This window comes from Phlebotomus papatasi, chromosome 2 (genome assembly GCF_024763615.1).
Source record: "Phlebotomus papatasi isolate M1 chromosome 2, Ppap_2.1, whole genome shotgun sequence".
NCBI lineage: Eukaryota > Metazoa > Arthropoda > Insecta > Diptera > Psychodidae > Phlebotomus > Phlebotomus papatasi.
In genome coordinates, this window is record NC_077223.1 from 76,779,244 (window position 1) to 76,800,585 (window position 21,342).

Consider the following 21,342-nt stretch of genomic DNA (forward strand, 5'->3'; position numbering starts at 1 on the left):
CATAATTATCATACAATTTGATAATAAGCTAGCTAATATTTAATAGAAATGTGTAAGTCTCTTAGGAAAGTTAAAAGAAAATTCACATTATTCGAAGGCATGAACATTCGAAGGGAGAGTACTTTCCCCTAGGAGCTTTATTAATGCCATAGCGGAAAAGTAAGGGAAAGCGCGGTAAGTAAGAATTGATCGGACGACTCAAGCTTCGGACAGTTCAATTTTTTCTCTATGTTCCTTATGGATATCACCCATAGCTCTTTTCTGAAAATTTGAGGCATTGCACTAACTATTAAAATATAATATTATAATGGGCCAAATTTATTTCTAACACATTGAAAAAAAAAAATGATTTGCGCGAAGCATAAATCGTCCGAAAGTAGCGCGCTGCGCTTTCCCTTATATTGATTTTAGTGCACTTTTTCATCTGTGAACCCTTATGTCTACACATTATTAATTAAGTATACCACAATGTAGCCGACTCTAAACTTCAACAACTTTGCTATTCTTAATTTAAATTATCCTTTTTGATTGATCTTTTATCCATCCTGAGTTGCGGGGGAAAGTATACTTGGCATCTTGTCAATATAATACAAAAGTGTCTCAAATTTAATCCTTCCATTCTGTAAAAGACACACCGATCGTATGAGTGAAGGATGTTGTTTGTTCCAGGTTGATCAGTATCTTCGTCTTTGGTATCTTTCTCCACTTTCATTTAACAGTTGAATTTAAAATTTCACATAAACTGAAGATAGATCGTGATAGCAATTTCCATTGAACACAGAATAAAATCAATCACTGATAGATTATCTTGGCAAGGACATTTCATTGGTTCGGAGAATAGATGTTGGCAAGGGTGAAGAAAGAAAAATATTCAGTTCGCTCTTCATGCATTCTGTATATTGAGCGATTATGAAAAAATATCCAAGACTCTAGGATTTTTATTCTGTTTGGCATTAACCTTTTAAGGACGATTGGGTCACCGGTGACCCAAAAATGATTTTCTTTTCTACGGCCATACAAAGTTGTGTTTTGCTCTAAAGTCCGAAAAAATTATTTTTTCTGACCCTCAATTTTTGACTTTCGGGTCTTAAAGGGTTAACTTTGATTTCTTTTTAATCTTTTCCTTGTGTAAGATTATAAAGAATCTCAGCTAAAGTGTTCTATCAGAGACAGTCGCTAAATCAGCCTTAAAGAAGGTGATATGAAGATTGGAAAGCATTAGGAAGTTCACAAAGTTTTCCGGATGGTACATGGTGTTGGAAAAACGTCTTTAGGAAGAAAGCTGAAGGGATTTAAGGTATATTCTGCGGATGAGATTATTCCTGAGATATTACGTAAAGCAGGGCTATAGTTCCTATTAGCTGGAAATAGCGAAATTATCTCAGAAAAATCCATGCTCCTAATATCCCCTTTTTTCTCGCAAAGTGCTCTGGATCGGGGACATTCGGGACAGAATGACAGATTAAACATTTTTCCTTCTCCAAGAAAGCCCATTTTACTTTCTGACTTCAATTGAATCCTTTTATTGAAGTCAATATCTGGTGGGTATACTGCGGCATATCAAATTCTAAATCAATTTCCTGGCTCTTTGGAATAATGGTCTTAAAATCAAAACACGAAAAAGTGTTCCATATATCCCCGGCCTCTCCTAAAAGCATTTTTATACATAATTACTATAAATCGCGCGCAAACTTATGGCCTGTACACACTATAGCAATTTATGCCCATATTGAAGAAAATACCTACGCTTGTACAGGAAAAACTCTTCGATATGGACATGAATTACTCTAGTTTGTAGAGACCCTTAAGGCGTCTACACATTGGGAGCAATTTTCGTCAAAAATTGCGTTTTTGACAGAAATTTGACGTTTCCCCCTACAACGCTGCAGGGAATTTCCTTCAAAAAAGCAATTTTTGACAAAAATTGCTCCCAATGTGTAGAGGCCATTAAGTAGCGAAAGTGCGAATTTTGATAACAAATCAAGATTTTTAAAGGAAAAATTTAAAATTTGAAGGTTCATTGGAGATCAACTGAAACATTACTTCCGAACAGCTAAATTTGGGAAATAATGCGAGCATTATGAAATGTTCTTTTAGAGGTTCTATTAAAGTATTGAGTTTCTGGTAGAATGGAATAACTGAAAGAGTAAGGACTTTATCCATTCTTTTTAATAATATCGGCAATAGTTACGCTCTTCTGAAGATTTATTCTTAAGGGGTCTTTTTAATTGAAATCGTGTTATTTATATCCAATCAATAATGGGCCCACAATAAATCATCATAGCAGTAGCTTTGATGATAGTCAGATTATTATTTTGAAAATAAAGGTAATAAAAATATCTTGAATGTGACTATCAGTTTGTTCACAAGAGGTTGACTTAGAAGATTACAAAAGCTGCGATTAGGAAAGAATTACAAACAAAATAGTAAAACAAACATTAAATACTTAATGAAAATAGAAGAAGAATAAACATAATCTGAAAAATTTATTAAACTTTATTTAATCTGGAAGGTCTGGAAGATTCTCTAGACAATTGTGAGTAATATTTGTGTGATTATTTTCTATATTTAAACAAAAAATCTTGTAGATTTTTCTGTCATGTGTATCGCTAAGAAACACCCATGAAAAGATGGAGATCAATACATGAAAATATATAGATGCTATCTCTGGGGATGATTGCTTAAAAATATTTCAATATTGATAAAGGGTCACAGGGGATCAGTCAAGATCGATCACACGCAAACAAGGCGAGAAATCCGGAAAAAAATCTATGGTAAACATCTTATTAATTATTATTTATAATATAGTTATTATTGATTAACTTTATCAAAATTCTTATGAAATCTGCAATCAATGTTGATGGAGAAAGTTTAAAATATACAATTTTTATAGGATATTTCTTTGAATAACTGGAGAATCGTTATTTTCTGTTCCAATATTATTATTTTTTTTTAGTAACTACATAGTTTTTGGAGCAATGGACCCAAAAAGCATTGATCTGTGTCGGGAGTTTGTTTTGAAAGTGAAAAAATTGGAGCATATTTGTGTGCTTTTCTTATCAGTTAAGTTGTGTTGTTAAATATTTTCGTTGATCACTCGTGTGACGGTTATCAATGGAATACTCGCGTCAATGTGAGCCAGCTGATTCCAAGGATCTCCTCATAAAAGCACATAGTACTCGCCACTTTAGTTGCTTCCGAACACTCGAGCTGGCAAGTTCAATTGGTGATTAAATTGGTTTAGCGAAACAGTTGGATTCAAGTGAATACCAAAGTGATCGCGACTTATTGAAAAATTATTTTACGGTTTTATACAAAAAAAATAAATAAAAGGGGATATTTTGAGAGGGATTAATAAGGATCAAGAAAGACAAATATCCTGAAAAAAAAATGACCAATACAACAAATGGGAAAGTGATTAATGGTAATGGCACAAATGGTACCAATGGAAGATCACGCAGTCCACAGAAACCTGAAGAATTGTAAGTTTTGCTAACTTAGAAAAATTCCAGTTAATCTCTTGATAGCTTAGGAAAATCTCCAGTATAATTCCCCTCAGTTTTTGCGCAAAAATAATCTTAAAAGTTTGCAAAGGTCATTTGGAAAGTTGATAAATTATTACGAAATTCCTCAGTGATCTTTTCCTTCTCTCAAAATTAGCCTAATGATCTCTCTGTAGAGTTATCTACTACAGTAAATTAGAAAATTTTTGTTTCTTATTTTAGTAAAATAATGTGCCAAAATTGTGAACATGAGTTAAAGATTGTGAAAACTGGCTCTCTCTTGGAGTTCGAGCAGTTAAAATTTTCTTTAGAGCTGCAAGACATCATTGATGTTAAGCAGAATTTGTATCTATACAGTAGACTTTCGCTCAATCGGCTCTTTTGCAATTGGACGAAAAATTTTGTTGATAATTTTCACGTTTAATTATAAGTTCTTCCTATTTTATCGTAATTCTTTATAATTGAGCACTTTTTGTGGAATTTACAAAGGCTTTGGCGCCCAAATCTATCGATAAACCGGATGACATTTTGCCCCAAATGCCCAATTGAGAGAGAGTCTACTGTAATGTCCTTTTTATCTCATATTCCCAGAAGAAAAGATATGACATGTGGTTTCTCCGATAGTGGATGCTCATTCTTAGTTGTCCTCAATGTTTATAATACAATTTAAATATTATTTTAATGATGCAGGATAAGATACCAAATTTCGAAGATTGTATTCAATAGAGTTTATCGTTCAATTTTGAATTCTACCTCTAATATTATTATCAGGGATGAGAAAATATTTTATTTATTATTAGTTTTGTGACATCAGTAAGTGCTTTGATAATTTTTAGACACCTTTTTTTGCTTAAAATAGTGAACCAAGTTTCAGCCTCGCTCATGATTTTGCTTGATTTTTTTTCAAATAATTTATCAGTGATATCAATTAATCCCTGCTCTACTACATCGAGATAAGTACTTCTTAGGAATGCCATCAAGAGCTTTTAATACAGTCAACTAAATTATAAATTAATAATAAAAATCTTTATGAATGAAATTTTAATTAAAAATTAATTTATTGTGCATAATTCTAATCCACTTAATTTAAGTACGATAAGAAATTTGTTACATTTGTTTGTAGGGAAAATCGCTCTACTTTCGGACGACTCAAGCTTCGGACAACTTAATATTTTTCTATGTTCTTAATAGATTTAACCCAGGGCTGTTTTTGAGAAATTTGAGACATTGGACTACCTATTAATATTATATATAATACTATAATTCGTCAAATTTATGAAGAAAATGTTGAAAAAATGAGGTCGAAGCTTAAGTTGGCCAAAGGTAGCGCGAATAATCCACCGCGTCCCAAACTACTCGTGTCTCAAACACAGGTTCTCTCCTAATGCTTCCTGTTTTGGTTTATTCAAGGGTTTTTTTTTATTCCTAATACACTAAAAATATTACCATGAGTCTACAAATTATACAAAACAAATAATTAAAATGGAGTAATTGCTTTTCCAAGTGAAGTATTATCAAGAGTATTATACATTGTTCACGGAAAGTATATTTCCGTTGGTTAACGTTTATTACCCTTCTTTTGTGTGATCACCTATGTTTTATGGAGTTATGATAATACAATTAATAACTACAAAAAGTTCAGGAACACAGAAGATTAGATGTATTTTGTTTACTTTATCACTTGAACGAAAAAGTATTAAAAACATTGCAACATTGAGGTCTATGACAACTATTGCAATATTGTGATATTAGAATATTGAGGAATCGAAAAGAAACATCATAGAAGATCTACATAAATTAATTGATCAGTTTATCGTTACACATTAATTAAATTATCAATGTTTAATCACAGATATAGTCTATTAAATTTCATTCAGCGTGAAATAGGAAGCAAAATTTATGTTTCATCAAATTTACAATTCAATGTTTGTTTATTTTGTACTCTTTATTAAAAAAGTAAAAATCAAAATAACCGGATTTTATTTAAAATTTTCAAAGAGCTTTACCAAAACTGTCAGAAGTAGTGGAAGATCTGTACAAATAAGAAAGACTTTGAATCTTTGAAATCGTTCCTATGCATTTAAGAATGCCCTTTTAAAGTAAAATAGATTTAGAAGCGCGGTACCTTCGGATGTCTCAAACTTTGGACAACTTATTTTATTTCTTTGCTCTTATTGGATTTGACCCATGGCTTTTTTCAAAATATTTCGGGCATTAAACTAGCTATTAAAATATAAATATTTATTTATTTATTTATTTAATTGCACTTGAGCTACACATATCCATGACAAATGTTTTGCTTGCTTACAAACTTCAGACGTGAGTAAGTTGTAGTTTTCAACGTCCACCGCCGTCTTAGCGTTGATGCCCAACCTCCAGATCAAAACACTTTTCTCGCAGAGAAAACGGTGTTTTACAAAGGTGTAGATGAATAAATCTTCTATGAAAATATATCCTCTAGGTATTTTTTCAAATTTACGGAAGCGAATCAAAATATGATAATACCCAATGTCTGGTACAATTTGCCCCAGCATTTTTGAGAATGATCACAAAATTACCTTTTAAAAATTGGCTCGATAAACGTATTTCATTACAAAATACAGGAAAATTAGGGTAAATTAAGTTAATTCAAAACCTGCCCCAAATGGAAACTTTTCGCTACTCCAAATGGAAACGTCATTTTTTCCATGATAAATACAGTACTAAATTATTATTAATATAATTTTCTATACAACAGTTTCATTATTTAGTTAATTTTGCTCCAAATAAAGCAAAAATCCATTCATATTCACAAATTTTAATTTGTTAATTTCTCAGAAAAATTAATAGTGTACCTTTTCACCATCGAATTTTTCATCGATTGACCATGTTTTCCAATGAAAAACACAATGAGGTGATTGTTGTTTATTCGTTTTGTTTAACATTTATGTCATATTTCTGGCTAATTTTAGTTAAATAAGTGCTAATCTTTATTGTTAACAGTACGTGAAGATTTCAAATGAAATAATTACCTATTTCGTGAACAAAAAGGGTTTTTCTGAAGTGTCTGCAAATGCTTCAATAGGAAACCCTGAAAATATGATTTTTTTGGAGAGATTTTGCTATTGTTTTAGATGGGAAAGGAGAAAAGACCAGGAATAAGAACAAATCCTGCACTCAGAAGCAACTTAACAAGGTTTTGGAAGCCTTTCGTCGCGATTTCACTTACCTCGTTTGTCTCCAATTAGAAACTTTCCCTTGTCTCCATTTGGATTAATTTGTTTCCAATAGAATCATTTTACACTCGCGTATTTTCTTGTATTTAAGAAGTTTTAAAATTATATCTAAAGAATTTTCACTAAACAGTAACATTTTAGAAGAGTCAAGGAGCAAATTTATGTAATTCTCTTCTGAAAAATATGAACTTAGTGTGTTGAATCTTCTGTCAAAGTTAAAGCGTCTGGAAATGGTTTTGAATTAGGACATTCACCCTACTTTCACAAAGTTGTAGAGCGGTAAATTTCCTATAAAACTGCGCTTTAGAAGTTTTTGAAGCGCCCGAGTAGTTTGTAAAAAAATAAAATATCAGTTTTGTGACTTTTTGCCCCAGTCTCCCCTACTCTATACATTCTGCTATATCGCTTCAAGAAATCCTTGTCGAGCACATTTTAGAATAATAGCCACCGTTTGGCTCCCAACTCCCAAGCAGATTGGACACCAATGCTAAAGCCCAGGACACACTTACGACTTAAGCAGAGAGACGAGTTAACGTAATTATAATCAAAATGTTGATTGGATAAGATTTCCGTAAGTTTCGGGACTAAACCGTCCCTCGGCTTATGTCGAGAAATAGCTTAGATAGTGGGAAATTGATGAGAATTTAGTCTAATCATTATTTTGTTTATAATTACGTTAAGTCGTCTCTCGGCTTAAGTCATAAGTGTGTTCAGGGCCTAAGACAGCGATGGACTGAAATATTTTTGAGAAATATCAAGTGTTCGAAACCAGAGTATGTGCGAAGCTTGAAAGCTTTCCCCTAATAGATCGGGAGAGGTGAAGGTAGTTAGCTTCCAAATGTACCAACTTACTATGAATTTTGCAAGTATTTCAGATTTTCTGAGAAAAAATAAATATTTAGCATGATTTATTGTTAGAAAGTAGACCACCTGCAACGAATAGTTAATATAGAATAGAATATTTGCCTAAAAAGAAAGCAAAGAATGCAATATTCGAAGGCTGCATGTTCAGAAACTGATTAGCTTTCCTTAAGTTATTACAGTAGAGTCTCTCAAATCTGAATCTCTCAAATTCGAACGCCGTTTGGATTCAAAATGTCAATTATGAGGTTATGTTAGAAAGCTCGTGTGAATGAAAATCATATTTGTGTGCTTCTTCCTGAATGTTTACATACATTATTATCGTATAAAATGAAAAGGAAGTACACTAACGGCCAAAACATTAAATACACCCTTCGTAAGCTTAAATACACGTGATTTGGACCGGGAAAACGTTGTAATATCCAGTTCTATTGACTGAAATAGTTTCATATATAAACCTAAGAACAGTTTTAAACAAGATTTGAGAAAATACATGAGCTACAAAATTTATAATTTGAGAATCAGTCAAAAATTACCTTTTTGGAAAAAAATGCAAAAGTAGCCCCACATTCTAAAACTGATCTAATCTTTTAATAATCATTTAATATAAGCTAAATACTATTAGTAAATATTATTAAGAGTCAGAAAAACTGAAAATAATACCGAGGGAATATTTTTGGTACGGATTGTGGTCGGTTTCCGGTGTGATGTGTTCTGAAAGGGGTCTCTTCTTTGAATATTGAAATTTTCAGCCCAAATGCTACTTTTTCACATATTTTTTATTATTTTTCAAATTACTATTTATTACTGTTGCAATTTCATTTCTTTTACTTCATTATTTTATTTAAAAAACATGAATAAAATCATCAAATTCAGTTTTCCTCGAAGAATTTTCCTTTAGCTTTGATAAGCGCCTCACAAATTCGGGGCATCCTGTTGATCAATTTCTCCAAAACGTCTGAAGGAACTCTGCCCACATATCCTGAAGTGTTTCTACCAAGATTACAATTGATGTCGGCGCCTTCTATCGAACTATCTGGTCGAGAAAATTACAGAAAATTTCAATAGGGTTACAATCGGGTGATTGGGGTGGCTAATGCATATAGTTTAGGACCCTGCGTTTCTCTTTCTCAAGAAGTAAACCTCTACAATGTTTGGGATCGTTATCCTCTTGAAAAGAAAAACCCACGCCCAATAAACCGAATGCATTAGCCACGCCAGTCACCCGATTGTAGCCTCATTGCAATTCTCTTGGATTTTCTCGACCACAAGGTTCAAGATTAGGCGCGACATCAGTTCCAATCTTGGTGGAAACACTTCAGGATATGTGGGCAGAGTTCCTTCTAACATTTTGTAGAAATTGATCAACAGGATGCCTCGAATATGTGAGGCGCTTATCAAAGCTAAAGGAAAATTCTTCGAGGAAAACTGAATTTGATGATTTTATTCATGTTTTTTAAATAAAATAATGAAGTAAAAGAAATGAAATTGCAACAGTAATAAATAGTAATTTGAAAAATAATAAAAAATATGTGAAAAAGTAGAATTTGGGCTGAAAATTTCAATATTCAAAGAAGAAACCCCTTTCAGAACACATCACACCGGAAACCGACTACAATCCGTACCAAAAATATTCCCTCGGTATTATTTTCAATTTTTCTGAGTCTTAATAATATTTACTAATAGTATTTAGCTTATATTAAATGATTATTAAAAGATTAGATCAGTTTTAGAATGTGGGGCTACTTTTGCATTTTTTTCCAAAAAGGTAATTTTTGACTGATCCTCAAATTATAAATTTTGTAGCCCATGTATTTTCTCAAATCTTGTTTAAAACTGTTCTTAGGTTTATATATGAAACTATTTCAGTCAATAGAACTGGATATTACAGCGTTTTCCCGGTCCAAATCACGTGTATTTAAGCTCACGAAGGGTGTATTTAATGTTTTGGCCGTTAGTGTATGTTACCACTAAAACTTGCGAGAAAGTACGAGAATTTTATTCAAAGTGCAATTTAATCTCACATAAATTCAGTTAGTTTTAAAAATATCGTTCGAATTTGGGAGGTGAGAAATGTCAAAAATACCCCCCAATCGTTCGAATTTGAGAGACTCTACTGTATTGAAAAACCGGAGTTATCACACTAGAAAATTTCACATTAAAGTTAAAGTGAAAAGTTGCTCATTAAAACTTCTAGAACCACTCTAAATTGCTGATTTAGTCAGGACACATTGCTAGAATTGTTCAATGTCACGATGGCACACGGGTTGTCAGATGAGTGCTTTTGTTTTTGAAGCATTTCAGTCGTTTGAGCGAAAATGTGCGATTTTAGTGAAGAAGAGTAAGTTTTCCTCCTGTACACTACTTTTATGTCGTGCAAAAGAACTCGTTAAGCGAGAAGAAGGAGGTTGTGGGCGAGAGATTAGCTCCTCAAATCCCGACTGAAATCCTAGAAGTTTATGAAGGAATATAAAATGTAGATCGAACACATTTTTGTTTACCTTTTTTCTTACTTATCTTCTGCACCGATCTTTTTCAAGGTCTTTTGTCCTTTCTCCATCTCGTGCGCGATAGATAGTAGGTATTAGCACTACTTTTTATCACAATTTAATCACGAATAAATTGGTGAGAAAACTGTGGCGCAGAAACTACCCGAATGACTGCAATAAAGTAGTACCTGATGAAAATTTAATGAGCAAATTTTGCTCATAAATTTGCTCACTTCTCATTAATTTGCTCATTAACTATCAATCGTATTTATGCAATTTTAATCTATTTAAACCAATTTTTGTAACTCGAGTCCACTTTTTTATCACTAAATGAATCGATTTCTAAAAGCTCTAGACAAAAATTGCACATTAGGACACATATCAGCAACAATTAATGTAAATCATATTAAAATTTTAATGTAGAATTTTCTTGTGTGATACTCTAGGATCAAATTTTTTTGGGAACTAATATTCATTATAAGGAGCAATCTGGTGACTGTCGGATGGGAGGAAGTTTAGTCTGGAATAAAATTTATTTCGTCTCTTCTTTTTTACCCTTTCGCGGAAGCCCCAAGCTATTTTCTTATTGAAAGTTTTACTTATTATTTAATGTTAAGTCAAATGTATCTAGCAGATTTTTATAATCACTGAAAATGTTTGTTGTTTAGAAATTCTTGATTCTTGAAAACTGGACTAAATCTCAGTTCTGAAGCCCTCAATCGATTTTATTCTTAATAATCCGTCGCGATCACTTTTCTCGACGCGATTTCTTGTTTCAAAAATTCATTTCTTTATCGAAATCTACTGGAATCTTATTTACTATAGGTTTATCTAGGTTTATTGTTAGCTATTCTACCTAGTTTATTCAAAAATTTTCTCTTTTAATTATTATAAAAGATAAAAACTGATGCAATAATATAAAGAATGAATTATTTTATATTCAAGATACTTTAATTGTTTAGCTTTATTAAACTTTTAAAACCTTTACTTTTCCAGTGATATAGAATAACTCGTGTAGCTAAGTACTTAGATATTGTACAGTATAATTTAAATTTCCTCATTCATTCAATTCAATTATGGCTATCAAGTTGAGTTTACAAACTTTTCTCGCTGATTTTTCCTGAATAGGGCAATCAATGAAATATTTTTTTTGTGGTTTATTTCTACGGATTTTTGAGCGGTCAATAACGAAGATGATTACATGATTAAAAAAGGCATTTTTTTTAAAAATTCATGTGAATTTGTTTCCCTGTTGAAGAGGTGTTTTAAGGTCATACGCAGGAGGAAATTGTAAGCAATTGATGTTGACGCAGATGAAATTCTGTAGTGCACGTGGCTGAATTGCCTTGACTTTGCCAACTGGACAAATCAACTTTTTAAGATCGCGATCAATTGAAGTGTTTTCATTGTGCAAACTCGGCAAACTGCATGCACCAATTATCTTTCAAGAATTGCTTAGCGTGCAATTGATAAGAAAATTGAGCTATATTATCCAGATTCCTCCTAAAATGATTATGCAAATTTTTCCTAGTTTTTTTCTTATTCCCTTTAAAAAATGATCAGCGGATTTTAAATTTAAAACATTCATTCATTCATTTTCAACCGCTTATCCCTATTGGGGTCGCGGGCCCATGACATCCAATCTAGCAGCCCACGCCTGTCGGTCCTCCGCCACTTCAGGAAGATGTTCGGGTTCGATCCCGAGGCGTTCCAAGGCAAGATTCTGAATTTGATTCAGCCACCTTGTCCTAGGTCTGCCTCGAGGCCGAGGTCTCCTCACAATGGCTTGCATAGCTTTTCTGGGGAATCTTTCTTCATTCATGCGTTGAACATGTCCATACCATCGAAGTTGTGATCTCTCAACCCGAAGAAGCAGCTCCTCGATTCTTAGTTCCTCACGAACGGCCACATTCCTCACTCGATCTCTACGAGTGATTCCCTTTACCGCTCGAAGGTACCTCATCTCGGCAGCTTGTACTCGCGATCTTACCCTTTCGGTCATTACCCAAATCTCATGACCATAGGTGAGAATAGGAATGAACACAGCTTTGAAAACCGATAATTTAGCCGATCGACTAAGCTCGACCTTCCTCAACACGCTTCTGCCAAGCTCCCTCATTACTGCAGAAGCCTGACCGATTCGCGACGAGAGTTCTGCCTCCATCCTACCATCACTCGTGAATAACACCCCGAGATACTTGAACTTCTCCACCTGTGTCAATGAGTCTCCACTAACATGTAGAGTGCATTTCACAGATTGTCGGGAAATCACCATTACTTCCGACTTACCCACGTTCACCTTCATACCTGTTTCGGCACAAACATTTACAAATCGGTCAAGTGTGCGCTGAAGCTCTTCTTCGGAAGATCCAAAAAGAACCAAATCATCTGCATAGAGGAGATGGCTCACCCTGAAATCCCCAATACGAATCGCATTCCGCCCCCGACTGCGTTCCATAATCTTGTCCATGTATATTATGAACAACAATGGTGATAGAACACACCCTTGGCGCAGTCCAACACTCACTTGAAAACCTTCCGATTTGGATCCGTTTACACGAACACAGCTACTACAGTCTCTGTACAATGACTGAATGGCTCCTACCAATTCTTCATCCAGTCCGTACTCGTGCAGTACATCCCAAAGTTGTTCTCTCGGTACTAGGTCATATGCTTTTTCCAAATCTATGAAACAAGCATAGAGTGGAATTGCATACTCCCAAGCCTTTTCGACAATCATCCTCAGGGTAAAAAGCTGATCCGTGGTGCTTCTACCAGGTCTGAAACCGCATTGTTCCTCACCCAGTCTGGGTTCGACTATTTCTCGACATCTTCTCTCAAGGATTTTGGCATACACTTTGCCGGGCAAACTCAGAAGGGAAATTCCCCTATAATTGGAGCAATCTTTCTTGTTTCCCTTCTTGAATATGGGTACAATGACCCCAACTTTAAAACATGTGGAATATAATTTCAAGAACAAAAACTTCAGCGATATGAAAGGCATCAGAGTTCAAGAAAATCACTTTTCCAGATACCCATATGACTTGATCAAGGAGATCGCAGATCATCTGCTGGAGAGGACAGAGTATCGTCCCAAGATTGGCATTATCTGTGGCAGTGGCCTGGGAACTCTGGCCGAGAGTCTGACAGATGTGGATATTTTTGATTACGAGAACATTCCCTATTTCCCCTCAACCACAGTCGAGGGTCATGCTGGTCGAATGGTCTTTGGGAAGCTCAGGGGTGTCCCAGTGATGTGCATGCAGGGCAGATTCCATTACTACGAAGGACATTCACTGGAGAAATGTTCAATGCCTATTCGAGTGATGAAACTTTCTGGAGTCAGTCACTTGATCATCACAAATGCAGCTGGGGGGCTCAATCCCATCTACAATGTGGGAGATATTGTTGTGATCAAGGATCACCTCAATCTGATGGGAATGGCTGGACTTAATCCACTTCTAGGACCCAATGATCCACGCTTTGGACCACGTTTTCCTGCCATGAACCATGCCTACAATCCCGAATTGAGATTGATTGCCAAGAGGATCGCCAAAGAGATGGGCATTGAAAAAGAAGTTCATGAAGGTGTTTACACGTGAGTATCACAATGCATATTTAAATTAATTAATTTTAACTGCTTTAACGTACCAATGATAATGCACAGTTTGTTGTATGAACTATTTTTAAAAATATGTAGGATAATTTCTGAGATCCTTTTGACCCATTTTGGCCATAGAACAAGTCTAATGTTTATTTTAGACAATCTTTCATCCCTATGGAACTATATTTTGCATGGAAATAAATACCGAAAAAGTAACACCTTCAAATAATTTTAGGCCACGCCTCCGGCGGCATGTCCTTGATTTTTAATGACTAGTAAATCGATACCATATAACATACGCCATGAACTAAAATTCGTCAAGTTCCATTGGAGAAAATTAATAACAATAAGTTTTTCTTAAAGTGCTAGGTAAAGGGTAAATTTAGTGTTGTTCTGCCCTCGGTACACTTACGACTTAAGCCAAGAGACAACTTAACGTAACATTATTCAAAAAAAAAAAAAAAAAATAGGGGAGACTGGGGCAAAAAGTCAAAAATCAAAAATTTCAAAATTCAATATTTTCCAAGATAAATAAGATAGCGGCTTAAATTTTTTTTCCATAGATAGCCTCCACAGACTTTCTTCGATGTTATATGTTTCTTAGAATTCGAACAAGGAATTTAGAAAATAAAAAATATCGAAATTTTTAGCCCTATTTTTGAAATATTTTCCTTGAAGAATATATCAATTATTACCTACTCATTATTAAAAATTTATGCACTGATGATTATTTCCTATATGATTTGGATTCTTTGAATACGAAGCCGCTATCTATTTTAGAATTTTAAAAAGATTCTTCTCTCAAGAAATCTTTTTATTAAGAACGACCGCTTGGGGTAAAAAAGTAACAAAAGGTATAGAGCAAACAGTAAGAAAAACCGAAACAATTTATGATGTGTCACGGCAAAAAAAAACGTCAATGCCATGTGTCGCCACTTGTTGTTTGCATTGATCAAACGATTTGCAGTCTTTTGTGTGTGTTTTTTTTTATTCTAAAATAGCTTGAAATCGTTTTTATCGTTCAGTTAGAAAAAATGGTGTTTTACAAAGCTGTAGTGTAGAAGAACAAATTTCCAATGAAAATATGTTATTTAGGTGTTTCTTATTAATTTACGGAATCCCGTAACAAAGCGGATCAAAATATGATAATATCCCCATGCCTGATACTATTTGCCCCAGCATTTTTGAGAATGGTCACAAAATTACCTTTTAGGCAACGGCTTGATAAATGTATGTCCTTACAAAATAGAGAAAAATTACTTTCACAAATTTGTAGAGCGGTAAATTGCCTATAAAACTTCGCTAATTAGAAATTTCTGGGGCGTTCGAGTAGTTTGTAAAAAAATAAAATATCCGTTTTGTGACTTTTTGCCCCAGTTTCCCCTAATGATTTGACTAAATTCCTATCTGTTTTCCACTGACAAAGCCGTTTCTCTCTAACTAAACCGTTGCTTTCTTTTCGATTTTCTTTGTCTTATCAGATATCTATATAGCATTTTATGATCTTATACTGATAGGAATTTCGCAGGATACACATTCTTGATCAAAGTAATATGAACATTATGATTTTTTGTCAGTTAGGTAGATAAATGATACATATAAGCCGACACTTTGCAAAACAAAGATTCAGAGATAAATTATTATGACAAGCGCACAATGACTTTTGTTTATAAACATATGTTTTCAAAATTTACTATGAGAATGAGCGAGATGACAAGATCTAGATCTCACTCACTCTCATTGAAATGTCAAACACATGTTTACTAAACAAAAGTTATTGTGCGTTCGGGATTATAAAAATTTTTACATTCTTTTGTCGATTCAGAAATCAGAATACTCAATATCATGATTTATTGCTGACATGCTGACTCATCAAATCATGATCGTAACATCTAACTCTTTATAGGGCTTACTTAAATAGCATTTAATAAATAAATAAACTAAAGTAAATATAGGGGAAGGCTTTCAGGACTCTAACTTCGATTCGAACTCTTCATATTTTTGCCATATTCCTTTAATAAATCTGACTTTTTTTTCAGGAAATGTGTGACTTAAATTATCTGTTTAATTGCCATTGTTAGGTGGAAGTGGGGTACCTTTGAAAATGGGGTAGCTTTGAAATTAGAATTTTCTCCCTATATTTAAATGGAACTGAGCCATATGATAATGCAATTCAGCTTCTGAATCTATTAGTGCATCTAAATTGTATCATGATAAGGCTCAATTTTATTTAAAGATAGGTGAAAAATGTGAAAAATCCTAATTTGAAAGCTGTTCCACATTCAAAGGTTGCTGAAACAATGGTTTTAGGTGGATGACGAAATAAATTTATTTATTTATTTTAAAAATCAAATGATTAATAGTATTTTACTTTAATTTAGATTAAAAAATTATTGGAAATGGAATTAGGATTTAATTGACCGAATTAAGAAAAATCCGAATTTTAATTACAACAAAGCTCTGAAGTTTCATTGAATTAAAGATCTGATTCATTAAAGAAATATGGGTAAAATATGTAGTATTAGAAGCCAGAGTGTGTGCGAGGCGAAAGCCTTCCCCTTCATATTTTTTAGTTTAAAATATATAGTGAAAAATGTCCCTATGTTTAATTTTTTAAGAATCTTTATTAAAGATCGAGTTGATAATGTAAAGTCGTGAAGTAATTCGAACCCAACGATCCTTATCCCTTATTTAAAGTTATCGAGAAATAGGGGGATTTTATGTAATTCATCTTTGTGGGTTACGAGTGGTACAAGCAATAACAAATGATAAAAAAACAAGTACAATTTTATAGAAATGTCTTTAATTTATTTTTTAAAACTTATTTCATTCAAGGCTTACGAATATTAATTGAATTCATTTTAAGTACTGGTACCGGAGTTTCTTTAATTTTTTAAGGAGAAAAAGTTCTAATAAATGCATTTTTTAAATTAATTTATACATTTTTTTTGTTTTAAATTACTTACAAATTCTATATTTGTCTTCTTTTTTATGTAAGGTAACATATTTAAAAATATCTACTTCTTTTCTATTCAGTGTTATATTTTTTATATAGATTAGTTTTCTATTAAAGTAAAATAAAAGATTTTATTTGATTCAGGATGACACTGGTAAAACTAAAAGGATCAAATTGATCCTTTTGCAAAGGATGGATCAAATTCACATGGTCTATTATGCTAAATGTGCATTCAAAGTTTGAAATTTGATCCATCCTTTGCAAAAGGATCAAATTTGGATCAATTTGATCCTTTTATTTTTACCAGTGGAGCTATGTACAATAATTTCAGTATGTAAAAATTGACTGTTTCATATTCAAAATTTGCAAAGCGTAATTTTATGAATTAGCTTGATTTATTGGTTTTTACTAAGTTGATTACGTGATGCGGGACAAAAGTGTAAAATTTTAGTTAAATTAAAATGTAAAACGTAATATCAATCGAATTGAGTAACGTTCCTTTTAGGTTTGTTCTTGAAATTGAATCTCCTTATCATCTGTTATAATAGAGAACCACTACAACAGTATATTCTTCATGTTGCCATTATTTTTTATAGAAATTTAATTAATTGAACTTCACATATTGACTTTAGAAAGCAATCTTGAGGACGTGCTTTTTTTAAATCCTGAAGGCGATCACTAAAGAAGAAGAAAAACGACTTTTTCCTTAAATATTGGTTCCCCTGGTTATAATCCTCCCAGTGTGTCTCGACTAAAATACGAAGAATCCAAACGTTGGCATACTATTAAAATATAAAAAAAAAATAGTATTATGAAGAACAGTTTGAGAAGCATGAAATAAAACACTTTTATTCTGAGCGTAAAAAGGTGGACACCCCTGTATCAATTGAACTGATAATGTTGAATTATGCTTCAAGCAAATGATCCATAAACTCTCTATTGATCAATATTTTGCATTTGAAATGTAACGACATATAAAATGAAAATAGCAATGAGAGTATGAGATTATTTTGGACTCTATTAAATTATCTGGCACTATCATAGAAAAGGTTAAGGCGGCACAAACAAGAATTATCAGTATCTCGTGATTTTGAAAATGAGCATAGCTAATCGCTTTTAATGATGTTTTGGTGCTTCTGTAGATGCTTGGCTGGACCTAATTATGAGACCCCCGCTGAATTGAGAGCCCTCAAGACTCTGGGAGTTGACGCCGTTGGGATGTCAACAGTTCACGAAGTCGTCACGGCAAAGCACTGCAACATGACTGTTTTTGCCATCAGTCTCATCACAAACAAATGCGTGTTCGACTATGATAAGGAAGAGGAGGCCTGCCACGAGGAAGTTGTCGAGGTTGGCAAAATCCGACAGCGTGTTCTCTGTGATCTCGTGGAGAGGATGAGCTCTGACATCGACAAAAATGCTGCCTGAGATAGCACTTTGGAGCTTTGGGATATTCCAAAAATATTTTAAGCTTATTTTATTTTTCTGATAATTTTGTGCGCAAAATGTGAAGGAGTTGCATTAAGTTTTAGAATGTAGAGATTGATAAAATGATTTTGAACAATTAAAGAATATCTCACGAAATAGTGGTAAGGACCAGTGCTCACATGACAATTAAGGGTTTATTTTTAAGAAAAAAAATATCTTTCTCGACATAAGTTGTAAATTTGGAGGTCATTATTAAAATATCTCCAAACAAATATTGTCTTTTAATTTTACCAAATTTACAGAGGTCTGAAACTGCTTACTAAATATCCTACTCCCCGGGGGTATTTTGAAAGCCATCCCATTGTACTATGCACCAATAAATTTCCTATAAGGGCAAATAAATAAATATTTGTTTTAACAAATTTTGCCCCTAGTAATTAATCATTAGCCATTTCGAATTAAAATTATTCGAGAAATTTTGCTGTTTAATCTGGAAGCAGTTTTGTTCGTTTTAAGTCTGTAAAACCCTGTAAATGTTTAAATTCTTACTAGTTTAAAATGTAATTTTACATAAAGACGCTTTGAAGTAGTGATTGAAAAACAATCAATTCTTACATTCCTCCTTGAATTTTGCGCCAAATAGTTTTGCCTACTTTTAGGGAATAATCACGGACACTCTCATTTGATTTCGAATGGGATATTCGAGACACAATATTTTAAGAAATTCTCAATGATCTTTAAATATTTTAAGAGAGTCCCCTTATCTGAAGTTCTCTTAAGTTTGTAAATTTTAAGAGGTTTTATTTCAAAAGGAATTCTTTTATCAAATCAATATGGGAAAGGACTCTCGCTTCGTACGTTCGTGCGTTCGAATAATGTGAATTTTCTTTTATTTTTTATAAGATACTTACACATTTATTTTAAATATTAGTTATGTTATCGTCAATTATTGATAATTACGTGATAATTATGTATAAATCTCTTAGGGAAGATCAAATAAAATCACATTATTCGAGGGCATGAACGTTCGAAGGAAGATTACTTTCCCCTACAAGTTTCAGACCTAAAGCGGTCTTCAGTCTAGAGGTTTAGCCCAGTTCCCGTAGGAATCAAAATCCTAAATAGCGAGCAATTTAATTACTTTTTGATAGCCTAATAAGGTAAAGTGCCCTCAAGTCGACCAGTAGAGTTATTTATTCAATTTATTTATATTTGCACTAATATTTGGTGTATAATCTAACATTATTAGGTCAATTATTCCATAAATAAATACGAATCAGTGACAATTTTATAGAAATTCATCATTAAAACATTCAAATATTGACCACCGGTCGAGTCGAGGACACCGGTTGTCTCGAGGGCACTTTACCTTAGGTTATTTATATTTAATAATCCAATCTTAAGTTAAATTTTCTCAAAAAAATCATGATTAATAAGAAATTAGACCAGTTAAGCCATTTGGCTAAGCCTTTTAGGTCTAAAGCATTTAAATAGAAATATTTAACAAATTTCGTAAAGAAATGCTTTTTCTGTTATACTCATATGGGGAATCTTTTTGTTCTCATTGTCGGTAACAAATTCGTGTAAAAGATTTCGTCTTAGAGTTAAGGCCTATATTTCAGTCGAGATGGACTTCGGTGGTGAAAGTTCATAAGGAACATCAAATAAGAATCAACTTAAGAGTGTCGAATTTTCGGTGTCCGTGGACGAGCTTCTTTTTGGAACAAATTCGTTACTAATATTGTTCATCTTTTTGAGTCTCTTAAGTCTCTAACGGGTAAGACCGCCTCCAGGCGGTCTTCACAAAAATCACATTTACAGCGACAATAAAGGTTTTATTTATTTAAAAGTGCTATAGTGCCCTCGGTAATAGTCTTATAAACATCTCTTGAAAGTTTGAACTCATTTTGACTCTTCGTTTTGTTGCTATTCCCAGTTTTGTGTGACAGGTCAGAGAAAAAGCAACAAAAAATATTTGTGCAAAAAAACTCATTTCCAATTTGAATAAAAATACTGATTTAAAGTTACATGACTAAAATAAATTTATTTTTTATTGAAAGATATGCCATTCTACTTTGTATATTTTATTTAAAAAATTTGAAAAAAGTAAAAATTGAATTTTAGAAGCAAAGAGTTTCAAAAAAATTTTTATATTTTCTCACCAAGCGCCTAAACTAAAAGAGATAATGAAGAATGGATGGTTTCTTCGACTTTATTGGATCATAATTATCCTAGAGAACATTATTTTAGAACTTTTTATCACATATTAAAGAAAAGACCATTATATAGAGGGTTAAAATGAACAAGATTGTTCCAAAACTTATGGTGCCGTAGACGAACTAATTTTTGGAACAAATATGTGTCGAAATTTTTTACCCTGAATCCTCGATTCACATACTTTTCTGAAGTCAGAGTAATATAGCCAGTTTCTTTTTCAAATTATTACCGTCGTTACATGGCAGTATCGTTCAAATAAACTCATGTCCTGTCACTTTTCTCGTCAGGGAAACGTAGAGGGGAATATAGGCATGGTTCGCACACGCACATAGTGAACCTTCAAACGATGTGAATTTTCTTTTTGTTTGGAAAGAGCTGACTTACCATTTTTCATCTCGTCTCATGAGCTTGATAATTATCTATCTTATGGCTAAGAAGTGTCGAACTAGCTCACATAAATCACAGATCAAAATGTGCTAAATAATTAAACGCTGAGGTACATTTGAGACATAATACGGTTTATTTTAGGTGAACGTCAAAATTTGAGCCTATCAAATATATATTCTCAAACATGTAATCAGACAGAACACACGCGGAACACGCAGTTAATTTAATTTTAATGATTTAAGAAATACAGGGGTGAGTGAGGCTATTTCACGCATGCATGATTTTAATAAATCTATATTTCTGGATAAAATTAATAATAAATACAATGAGAAAAAAGAGGGTGCGATTAACTTTTTTCCTCATAACTTTGACACTTTTTAGATGTATAAATATATCAACATTTTTAATGTTAATTTTACACCTTTTCAAGGGTAAAATTGTCATGAAAAAGGGTAACGTTAACCCCTAATACGCCTAAAAGGGTAATATTTACACCAATTTCGGATCAATACTGCAGGGTAAAATTAACATTTCCGCAATGTAATTTTAACTTTTTCGGATTTCTCTCAGTGTTGTAAACTCTGTGCGAACCATGGCAACATTCCTCTAACAATATCTAAGACTCAATTATCAGGTCCCACTGCAGATCGTATATGCGTTAAGGATAATAAAACGACTTATC

General features: G+C 33.1%; 1 protein-coding gene across 1 annotated transcript; it reads left to right on the forward strand.

Annotated features, from left to right (window-relative positions):
- The first annotated feature begins 3,119 nt into the window (after positions 1-3,119).
- Positions 3,120-18,328, forward strand: LOC129804478 (purine nucleoside phosphorylase). The gene is made up of 3 exons (XM_055851809.1): positions 3,120-3,482; positions 13,100-13,666; positions 17,771-18,328. Exons 1-3 carry the CDS (start codon positions 3,391-3,393, stop codon positions 18,054-18,056), a joined length of 945 nt encoding a protein of 314 aa, XP_055707784.1. The 5' UTR covers positions 3,120-3,390; the 3' UTR covers positions 18,057-18,328.
- The last annotated feature ends 3,014 nt before the right edge of the window (positions 18,329-21,342 follow it).